General features: G+C 40.7%; 1 protein-coding gene across 2 annotated transcripts in view; it reads left to right on the top strand.

The window, feature by feature from the left end:
- Positions 1–302: 302 nt before the first annotated feature.
- The window catches only part of LOC127795753 (probable serine/threonine protein kinase IREH1), a 38,368-nt gene continuing 26,759 nt past the window's right edge, over positions 303–11,911 (top strand). For both annotated transcript variants that reach the window (XM_052327623.1, XM_052327624.1), the window contains exon 1: positions 303–1,270. In XM_052327623.1, coding sequence (XP_052183583.1) covers positions 556–1,270 — 715 coding nt within the window. In that variant the 5' untranslated portion in view covers positions 303–555. The remainder of the gene's footprint in view (positions 1,271–11,911) is intronic.

The following is an 11,911-nucleotide window of genomic DNA, read 5'->3' as shown; positions in this document are numbered from 1 at the left end:
ATATCGTATCTTAAGCACATGTAATGTCTCTTAAATACATTACTTATTGTTATAAAAAAAGGAAAAAATAATATTATATCTCATTTAGTTTGAGAAAAATATTTTTAAAAATTTAAATTTATTTTTAGAATTAAAAAAGTATTAATAATTTATATTTAAAAAATGTAAGAAACATGTATTTTTAAAAAAATTAAATATTTTAAATTTAAAGAGAAATATAATTATTTAATATATAGTTAAAATTGAAAAACAAAAAATAAAATAATACAACTGAACATGTAAGAGATCAGAATCAGACTTCATAGCTACAGAAGATAGTCAATTTCTCTGCTTGCACCGCAGTCAATCAAACACTTCTGAGAAGTTCTGCCCTCTCCCCCTCTCCCCCTCTCCCGTACCAAATCCCAAATCCCAAATCCCAAATCCAATTCCAAATCCAAATCCATAGCGCTTCTCTCTCTATAGGATTGGCAGTCTCTTTCATTGATGTTGTAGTTTTGGTGTGGCCCTGCGTCGACGCTGGGGCTGCGAACAACTTCGGAACCCTAAGAGAAGATGGTGTTCAAAGGAAGATTCTTCTCCTCGAAGAAATCCGACACTTCGAGTCCCGACGGATCCAACAGTCCTCGATCGCTCGGTTCCAACTCCCCGATCCGATCCGAGAAGAAGAAGGTCAAGTCCACCAAGGACGATTCATCTCAGATCGCCTCCACCGCTGGATTCTCTGCTTCATACCGCCAAGCGCAAACCAAGGACGCGCCCAAGCAACAGCCCTCCCCCAAGAAGAAGGATGCCAAGGGAAAAGAGCCTCAGCCGCAGTCTCCGGCCAAGCCGAGCTCCGGGAGTTCGGGTTTGAAGTTGCGGAAAGGGGCGGCCTCGGCGGGCGAGGCGAAGGAAGTGCCGGCGTCGGTGTCGCCGATTCTGGCGTCGTCGCTGGGGCTGAATCGGATCAAGACGAGGTCCGGACCGCTGCCACAGGAGACGTTCTTCGGGTTTCGAGGGGATAATAAGGGTTCGGCACTGGGTGCTAGTACTCTCTCAAAGCTTGGCGGGGAAGTGGGCTCCTCTTCGGGGTCGGCTGGTGCGGGGAAGAGCGGGAAGAAGGAGTGGATAAGTCAAAGAAGGATCGGTTTTGAGGAAAATGCGGGCCTGGGGGATAATGGAAGCAATTCGGACAGTATGTCAACGGAGAGTGGACCATCTAGAGATCAGAGTCCTCATGTTCAAGCCCGGTCTAGGCTCCAGAATGGTGAATCTTCCTCTGAAGCCGGTAAGGTTCCTATTGCAGCTATTGCTAGAGTTACTCTAGACACGAACAGTTATATACATGGGTAACAAACAAAAATGCCAGGGGTTAGAGATTTTTGCTTACTTTATACTGCTGACTACAAGTCTAAATATTTGAAAATTGGAACTGAAATACTAGTTCAATATTGACATTGCGACTGATGCGAATTCTTCAAAATGAAGATGGTCAACACCTGGAATTCCTAATCAGGCCATTAGCCACTGTGTTTTTTCTATCTTTTTTGGTGTTGAGTTGAATGACAGTAAGAATCCATGATAGCGGTCTGTTTTTCTCCTACATATGTAGTAGAATGGAGAATGAAAAAGGGATGATCAACTGTTGTTAAATTTGGTATTTAATGAAGCAAGCCTGAGTTTGAGTTGAGACTGGAAATACCAAATGTAACTTACATTTTTCTGAAATATGGTCGCCTGAGTTGTAATGGTCAGGTCTTGCTACAAATGACCATTTCTGTTGGGTTTGGTTGGAGAACTCAGGGCTGCACTTAGCAAAGCATTGCCAAGTTTTATTTATATTTTGTGTAAAGCATATTTGGTACCATTGGTTTTCAAAATTATACTAACCTTTCTCCGTTAGAGTATGTTGCTACCAAATTTAACGATAATGGTAAAAAGACTATTTTGCCCTTTATGGTCCCTTCTGATTAATTTTTTCTCAAACCTACGGTTAGACAACTCCTCAAATTCAAGTTTGGTACATATAGGAATTTCTCAAATAAAACACAAATTTTAATTGTGAATAGGGGATAGGGATAAAGATAGGTTTATGAGACCTAATCCAGTTGGGGTTGTCTCATATTAATAGGCCTGCTAATTCTGTTGTTGATGGACCACATCGGTAATCTATGAGATGATGTAGCTAGGTTATTGTGATTTTATATTAGTGTGTACCTACTGCCAGATAAATAGTCTCTAGAGTCTTTGCAATCAGTTATTTAGAGTAGTCAAGATTGAGATGGTTTCTATTTTTGCAATGCAAAAACTATGTTGTGGGAGGGTTTGTAGTTTTAAGGTGCAAAACTACATTTAGTAGATAATTATCTTGTTGTTGAGGAATGTAGACATTGAGCCTGAACCGTGCTAATTTTTCTCTCTTGATTTCTGTGTGGGATCCACTCAATCATTGATGATGTTGTTTTTGAATGGAAATACTACAAATCCTCTTGTGACAGTTTTGGAATGGACAGAATTAGAAATGCTGGCAGTCCTCAAAACTCTAGATAACTGGTTACCCACTTCCAGGTAACAGTGATTATTGAGTTGTGACACACTTCATAGACACATAACCCCAATAACCCGGTTGTATCATCTCTCAGATTATATAATAGCCCCATTTGGTTTTCCTATCCCCATTTGGTTTTCCTATTCCCATCTGGAATGGGTTTCTTATGCATACCTAGATTTGGTTTTCCCCAAAAACCTAATCCCATCTGGTTTGTGATTCGAGGAGTCGTCTAACAATTAACATATCAGCATGTGTTTTCGGTTTCTAACTCTAGTGCTGTCTAACATCTCTGGAATTTTAAGATTGGTTAACTTGCTGCCATGCTCAGATTCATACGTTGTATGCATATTGCATGCATGTATGGTTGGGTTTCAGACTTTTTCTTTCTGTTGTAAAAGTGGTTGCTTCACTTAGAATTTTGAAAACTTTAGGCCTGTTCTTTAACATAAAAAAAGTGTGTACTCTTATATATATATATATATATTCTTCAAAAGACCTACTTTAAGTATTTCTCACGAGTGTCAAAGAGAAATTTAACATTATCAAATTTGTGTGTTTATTTATTCTTATTGTAAACTAATGAAAGATATTCCTTCATAATTCTGTTATATGTTCAATATAGAAAATATAACTTGGTGTCTTGTGTGCTGATATTTTTTCTGTTCAGTCTTTCCTTCTTTATCTGTCTCTCCTCCCCATGATGTTATTAATTCTTAGTTGGGGAAGCCTGTGATAATAGTAGGAGTTCAACCTGAGTAACATTTGGATTAAGATGAAACTGTACATTTGATTTATTTCTGCTTTCTGTATCTTATGAGACCGAAGTTTTCATGAGTTTTGGGGCTGAAAACCAAGTTGCAATAAGTGCCAACATAAGGATACATGTAAAATATCATAATCTGAAATTTAATTCTCTAAAGCCTTTCGAAAAATGATATAACCACGACATATATAGGTCATATCTGGTTACTACTGTCACGACCCTTGGGATATTATAGGGGCAAAGCTGTAATTAGTTACATTGTTGGTTAGGAAATGCTGTTAGTTCTGTTGTAGTGCACATGGGTGCTGTTCCTAGACTCTATTTCCAGTTGAATAGCCTATAAATAGGCCCTAGTATGTAGGGAAATATATGTTGGAATGATATAATGAATTCATATTTTCCTCCTTACTTTCTCTCTCTCGTTCTCACTTGTTTTCCCTCATTTCTCTTGATTTATGCTCTCTCCCTCCAATTCTTTCCGTTTCTCTCCCGGATTCTTCCCATTTCCTTCCTAGACCCTAGCTAAATCCTAGGGTCATGACATTTGGTACTAGAACCGACGATTCTCAACTGTGATTCGGAAGTTATTAGCAGTTGATTTCGACAACTCTCGGCAGAAACGAGAGCAGAGAATTCAGGTGAATTCCAACTTAGTGGTTGGTGATTGGGTGGCAACAATGACTCCAAGAAGATTGCAGCAAAACTAGTGGTTCTCCAGGCCTTGGACGGTGATTGGGTGAGAGAAGAAGGCATCGAATCCAGCGAGAAGGATGTTGCAATGAGAAGCAAAGCTTGGGCAATTGAGATTGAAAACCGTCCAGAAGAAGATTTTTGCTAGCGGCGATTCTCATGCTGATGCGGTCACCAATCAAGACCTGGTCCAAGGTCGACCCGACTAAATCGGAACAATAGCGCCGGAACAGTAGCACTGAAATAGTAGTAAATAGTATTTTAATACTTCATATATTTTAGGATTCTACTTGATTTAGGATTCTATTTCATGTTTCTACTTGATTTAGGATTCTATTTCATATTTGATTAGAGTTTTATTTTTATTAGGATTCTAATTGACTTTTACTTAGGATTTATTTCTATTAGGATTTTAGTTGGATTTTGTTTGCAAATATTAGATGGATTTGGATTAATCAAACACTATAAATATGCCTAGGATTTAGAGTTTTTAATCAAGTTTTTCTCAATCAAATTTCATCAACCTATTTGGGTTTTCTTAGCAAAACAACCTTGTTTTTGCGTCTTCTTGAAAGTTAAGTTTCGGCTATTGAAGTTTGCTTTTTCAAGGGTTTATTTTTGGTGTATTTTTTCACACACGCGCTACATGCTGCGTCACATGATGTCAATCTCAACTCGAAGGTAGAAGAGATGAACCGAAATTGAGCGGGCTAGGCAATCCAACCCAGCAACCAGTTGAAGGCGTAGTTGAGTAAAACAAATTTGGATTTGAAAAGCGAAGCCGAGCAAAGCAACTTTGGCTCGGAATTGAAGACGACGCAGTCTAGGAGAGTTCTGTAGGGATACCGAGCTGAATTGGAAGGCAAATTAGAGTGTCACAACGGTAGTCTCGTGGCAGGGAATTTCACTAATCTCAACCTAGATTTGAAGACGTGTGAAGGTGAAGCATACCCAGGCGATTCCAGTGGTGAATTTTGGCGATCTGGCGGAATCTCGGCGAGTGGATATTGAGTAATCTTGGAACATCGGAGTGTGATTTAGTTTGGAGAAATTCTCAGCTGACTTGATAAAGTTAATCGAGTAGTTCCTTGGCCGCTGACTCTTGCTTGAGTTAATCAAGCAGATCTAGATCTCTTTTAGATTTCATTTGAGGCAGAATTAGGTTGGCTGAACTTGAAGCTGCTAAGGTTGCGAATTTGGAAGCGATCGATTATCAGTAGGTCTTGGTGATTTATCGAAGCAATTTCAGTGAATGAATTTCGCTGAATTTGGAGGCCGAACAGATTCAATCAAGCTTTGGAAGTAATTGCGCAGCATAAGTTGTGGTTTTAGAGTTGCGCAGTGGAAGTGTTGGTTTTAGAAGTTGCGGGCAGATTTCCAAAGTTGATTAAAATAGGTTGTCTTCTGAAATTATCTAGAGCTAGCAGGTTGTTTGAAGGGTAATTGATTTGGAGGCCATTAGCAACAACTAAAGGTTGATTCGGATCTAGCCTTTGCAAATCTGAGGTTGTTGAGTTTGAGTACTGGAATAAGTTTCCGGAGTGGTCATTGGAAGTTGATCAAGAGGCTGTTGTTGTGGTGAATTTTTAAGGAATTGAACTAAGGAGATGATTGAAGGACTATGTGCTGCAACAAGAAAAAGAATCAAGGACCTTAGTAGACAGCTGGATGACTTTTTGATCCTATTTTCATACAAATTTCAGGTTAGTATTCTAGCTGAATGTTTTTCGAAAGAATATTCTGCCTACTTAAGTCAGATTGGAAATGAGAGTTGCAACGAAAAGCATGCGCTACAGTCTAAAGGTTATATTAAAAGCAGCTAGCAGATTGGATGTATTCCTAAGGCTGATGTGTCCCTAAGATTAGGAATGGATGATGCAAAGGAGGAAAACTTGGGTCGAGGAGTTGGGGGAACTCACTTCATACCCCCAGGCTCGCAGATGGACATTCTCGCATTTGAAAGAGATAGGCCTAAATGGTGGATCAGGCGGTGTGAACGGGTATTCTACTAATACTGAGTAGTTGAAAGGGAGACTGTGAACATGGCTGCAACTTATTTGGATGGCGTTGCAGATGCTTGGTTTTAGAATTGGAGCCACGAGAGGGTGGAATGGAGCTGACCAGAGTTTGTGATTGACCTGTGTACCCAGTTTGGAGAAAGGACCAAAACCTATGTTATCAACGGAGCTTTTAAGGTTGCTAATCAGGTAGTGCAGGAAGCTAATGAGGTAGTAGTGGAAGAGGAGGATGGTGTACATGCAACTAATGCGAAGTATGAGATTGATTGACGAGATCATAGCAACAGGAATACTAGCTGCAAAGAATGAGGAAAAACCTAAACTGAATAGGGCAATTCTGAATGACAAGAAAGATGTCATGGTCCTAGGGTTTAGCTCAGGACTAAAATGGAAATTGGAAGGATCCGATACAGTGAAGATCAAGGAACAGAATGTATAGAAGGGAAGTTGAAGAAGAATGGGGGAGAAATTATAGAGAATTGAGGGAGAATGGCAAAAGAATGAGAGAGAGAGAGAGAGAGAGAGAGAGAGAGAGAGAGAGAGAGAGAGAGAGAGAGAGATCTTGGAAGAGAAATTGGAATTTCTATTATCATTCAACATGAGAATCCCATTCATTTACAACAGCCTTATATAGGCATATTTGTCTCCTAACAGTCTTGCACATCCAGTCACGTGTTCCTAACTAATTGCTAAAATATCCAAAACAAACTATTCTACCCTATTACAATAATACCCCTTTATTGCTCATAGGGTAATGACAATTCTCCCCTCCTTGAGAGAGTTCTTGTCCTCAAGAACTTGCAACAAGTAGCCATTGCTTCATCCAATTCTTGCCTTTGCTATCTGATCTATCTTTCCTTTTTTCTTTCTCCTTCTAGGCCTCTTCTTCTTTTTCATTATGAAGTGTCCAAGATCAACTCCAAGCCTAAGTTGCCCCACTTCCATAGGAGAAACTTTATTGAATGCAAGCCCCATACAACCACCTCCTTCTGTAGCTGTCCAATCAATTTCGGTCTTCCATTGAAAAAATTGATCAGCCACACCTAGCCTGATATGGTTAGTAGTTGGAACTTGGAGTCTAAAGGAAGAGTTAACTGTATCCATGGCTTCCTTGGATAGTTCATCCCCATCCCATACAAGTAAGTTAAGCAAGTATCCCTAGCAGCAGTTATTGCATTTCCATCCAGCCTATTGCCATGTTCTATTGCAAAATTACCAGCAAAATCTTGGAAATGCAGCAATGGGAAATTGCTGACTTGCCTTAGATACTTGGATGAGGGTTGCCTTGTGAGCTTTAGAACTAGGTGTTGCCACAACCCCAATTCCAGTAGTCGATTCCTCTGTCAATACAGTAGACAGAAACATGAATTTTCCCGCAGGAGCAAGAACCACTAGAGCAGCTGTAGTTCCATTCCTTACTTCCAAACTTTTGACTTCTTCAATTATCTCTCTCAGCTTCCCACTAGTTATCAGTTGTGCCAAAAATTCCTTACCCAATCCACACATCTTCACAACGTTAGAAGATGTTTCCACCGGGGATACATGCTCGATCATGCCATTTCTTGTGATAGTAAGGGACTCAATCTTCCTTGCCAACCAAAACCAGCCCTGATATTGCAGCCCACAAACCGGAATTTGAACAATTGAAACACCCCACTTTCTTCTTCCAGCCTTTCAGTCGGTGCTTCCTGAGGTATTATTTCTTCTTCTAACTCCTCAATCACTGCAACTGAATCCCTCTCCAATTCTAGAGATTCCTTAGTGTCTCTTGTCATTCCTGACAACTGATTGAATGCCTCAAGCATCTCTTGTTTTGACTTCCGATATTATCATCTGGATCATCCTCATCAACAACATCCTTTCCAAAGGAATCAGAGTACTCCTTTAATTCTTCTTTTATCCAAATCCTTTGAACCAAGCCCTCGGACTTTCTACTGTTGTTGCCAGTACTATCCTGACAGCCACCATCCTTGTCAATTCCACCGAAACCAGTATCCTTCTTCCACTCCACTCTAAGAAATTCCTTCTTGTTAAAACTTTCGTGATAATCATCAAAGTATTATACCAAAAAGTTGCAATGATACTTTTTAATAAGTATTATCGCAAACTCTTGCAGCTTCTCGCGTATCATAAGGCCAAATTCCTTGCTCGCATCATGTATCCCATTGCTTGTTTCTTTGTCCCTGTTGCTGCCAACTGAAAATGCAGCCATTGAGGCTCCATTCCAACTGAAAATGAAGCTTTTTTTCTGCTGCAATTGAGGGCTCATCTGCTTCATGTATGCATTGCTCCCAATGGCCTCACGAGCAGGTCGTTCCCTTGAAAATGCAGCACCCTTCTGCTGCGACTGAGACTCCAATGTCCTCGTGCGTCCATTACTCCTCCTAGCCGAAATCTCACTGGCTGGAAAAGCAATAGGCTAAGAAACCGCAGCTCTTTCCATCATAATTCCCACACTTCCCTTCTGTAACTGCCTGACCCAATCACCTCTAAAATTGATCCAATAAGTGGCAAATTGCAGCCATTGTTCTGCTTCAAGGTCAAGTCTATTGTAGCAGCGAAAGAAGTCGCACAATTATAGCGACTTGATCAGCCTTCTAAAGTCCCCTAGATCGCCATCATAAGTGAGAATTGATTGCTACAACGGTTACCTTCACAACCAAGATTGCCAGAGTCAAGGAACTGATCTAGATGGCATGCTGCTCCTGATTTCCGTAATCGCCTTCAATTTTCGAGAGTCAAGCTCGGTGCGTCGGAATACATTGGCTAAGTCGTCTTCCAATCCTAAGCCTCAAATATCAGTCGACCTCACCTCCTTGTGCGTTGAACTCAATTTTAGAGATTTAACAGAAATTAATCAACAGAAAACAACAGAGAACTGACGCTGGTAAGGAGTTCACCTGGCTGTTGGAAATCACGCTGGTAAGGAGTTCGTCAGTCCTCCTGAAGATCGAACAGCCAGTGCCGGGTTACCAATTCAACTCCTGCTCATTGTGATTGCAGCCATGGGTCAACCTCTTACTCGCGTCCAAGAAAATCGATCAACTCTTCCGCTTCGGAGACGTCTTATCTGCTCGTCATCAATTTCTGTCCAACCTTACTGGATTTCAAACCTAGTCTCAACTATCGGCTTTGTCTTCAAGACTTGGACAGGAGAGTCCAAAATTCCCAGGGGACAACCGCCTCACATCAGCATCGGAAATCACCAGATCTTGCTTTTCCCTTCGATTCCAAATAATAATTATCGAAATTATTGGCTGAGGGCCACTCACCTGCTGCGCCTTCCATGTTTGAATTGAGGGGGCTCGCTTTTTTGGAGATTAACACTTTCCAATGCCTAACCACCTTCCAGATCTCCAGAGTCGCTGGAACACTGCCCAACCAAGTCGCCTTCAAGTTTTCTCAATCTGGACCTAATCACTGAGTTAGATTTTCCTACCTTCAACTTGAGTTGAAACCACAGCCATGCAGTTACTGCCCAATCATCGACCAACACCATCGTCTTTGTTGTCGCTAGCCAGAATCGGCTCTGCTCGCGATGGCTACGGATTTAAGAATCTTCTTCGGCTGACTCCTTCTCCTCGTTAATTCTATGTTGTTTTCGAAATCGCCTCCTGCGACTTGTTCCTTTTCGCCACAGATCGCTGGTCAGCTTCAACACCTTTCGTGGATTGGTGTTCGTTGCAACTCTCATTCAGATCTGAGTTGACACTCACTCACCCCCTCGCAAGTCGAAATCGACTCCAAGATTCAACTGGAAATATTCTGATTGTTTCTCTGGCAGGAATACGCAGTTCACCGAAAGAAGAAATTGACGACTGTTGTTGATATCTGTTGGACCTAAATCAATAACGAAAACTGCCGAGGAACGATGCTCTGATACCAATTTGTCATGGTCCTAGGGTTTAGCCTAGGACTAAAATGAAAATCGAAAGGATCCGATACAGTGAAGATCAAGGAACATAATGTATAGAAGGGAAGTTGAAGAAGAATGGGGGAGAAATTATAGAGAATTGAGGGAGAATGGCAGAAGAACGAGAAAGAGAGAGAGAGATTGAAGAGAAATCTTATAAGAGAAATTGGAATTTCTATTATCATTTAATATGAGAATTGCATTCATTTATAGCAGCTTTATATAGGCATATTTGTCTCTTAACAGTCTTGCACATGCAACCATGTGCTCCTAACTAATTGCTAAAATATCCAAAACAAACTATTTTACCCTATTACAATAATACCCCTTCATTGCTCATAGGGTCATGACAAAAGAAAAGGCAGTTGTTGAAGAAGAGGTTGAGGTTCTACAGGAGGAAATACTTGCTGAAAGGGTGCCTAGGGTATACTCCAGCAATCGGCAAGTAGCTCTTAGGATGCTTGAAGGTGCTCCTCCCCCATGGCTCATCAACATGCAGAGGTATGGTCCATCCACTTCTTACCCGCATTTGAAAATTCCGGGGCTGAATGCTCCTATTTCCCCTGGAGGGGAACTAGTTGCGGTTATCATCCGGGAGGTTGGGGCAAACCTCCTACTGATAAATATGGTAGTCCGCTCGATGGTAATGTTTTTGGGGTTCTGCGATAAGATCAGCCCAACTATGAGGAAAAACCAGTTAACAAAACCAAACATTTGGGTGATTTGGAGGAAGAAGAAGAAGAGGAAGAAAAAGAGGTGGAAGAAGAGATTGAGGAAGAGGAATTGGGGGATGGAATTCAATTAGTTAATAGCCTTTCAAGCACTTCCACTGGTGTTGAGACTCCTGCTGCTATTGATCTTTGGAAGCAACAGAGGAAGGAGCATGAAAAGCCTCTTTTACCAAGAATTTGAGGAGGAGGAAGAAAGGATTGTGTTGGGCACCTTGCTTGGAACATCTCATATGAATGTCATTGGCATGGGCACACAAGACAAGACAAAGGCGACATTGCAGCTAGAAGAGCTAGAAGTGCTTGAAAGTATTGTATAGATTTTTGCCTGCAGAGAGGTTTGAAACTATCTCTATGATTGGAAAAGATAGGGTGGCAGGACTGATAGCTCATTCAGAACCATTTTTAATGGCAATAAGGAAGAGGTGGATGGCTGAGATTGGTGTTGGAGCAAGTCATAATATTGTTACTGTTGAGAAAGAAGAAAAGAGAAAGCAAGAGCAAAGGGAAATACGAGATAAGGACAAGAAGAGACAAAGAAGAAACCAGTTGGTGAAGAGAGGCATTGGATGAAAAAACAACGGCTCGGTTGTAATAAGTTTCTTGGGGACAAGAAACCTTTCAAGGAGGGAGAATTGTCACTATTCTTGGGGTATTATAGGGGCAAAGCTGTAATTAGTTACATTGTTGGTTAGGAAATGCTGTTAGTTTTGTTGTAGTGCACATGGGTGCTGTTTCTAGACTCTGCTTCTAGTTGAACAACATATAAATAGGCCCTAGTATGTAGAGAAATGTATGTTGGAATGATATGGCGAATTCATATTTCCCTCACTTTTTCTCTCTCGTTCTCCCTTGTTTTCCCTCTTTTCTCTTGATTTTTGCTCTGTCTCTCCCTCCCATTCTTTCCGTTTCTCTCCCCGGATTCTTCCCATTTCCTTCCTACACCCTAGCTAAACCCTAGGGTCATGACAACTACATTATGAAGTTTTTAGAAGTTAGTAAGCTTACAAATAGTAGAGATGTCTGAGTTGATTACCACTATATGCTTAGTAGCAAGTGTTAAACCACACGTATCCAGCTACTTAATAACAAACAAAAGAATGTGATTCTGAGATAGAATGGTAAAATGAAACAAGTTACTTGAGCTCAAATCTTTTAAGAGCTTACTCAAGATTGGCTTGTTATACAAATAAACCAAGCTTGTACATAGTTAGGGACTTGCTAAATTTCTGTGCTGATTTGAGTTTGACTAGTTAAATTAAAACT

The sequence above is a fragment of the Diospyros lotus genome, chromosome 2, assembly GCF_014633365.1.
Source record: "Diospyros lotus cultivar Yz01 chromosome 2, ASM1463336v1, whole genome shotgun sequence".
Lineage (NCBI taxonomy): Eukaryota > Viridiplantae > Streptophyta > Magnoliopsida > Ericales > Ebenaceae > Diospyros > Diospyros lotus.
This window is presented reverse-complemented; position numbering and strand designations above follow the sequence as displayed.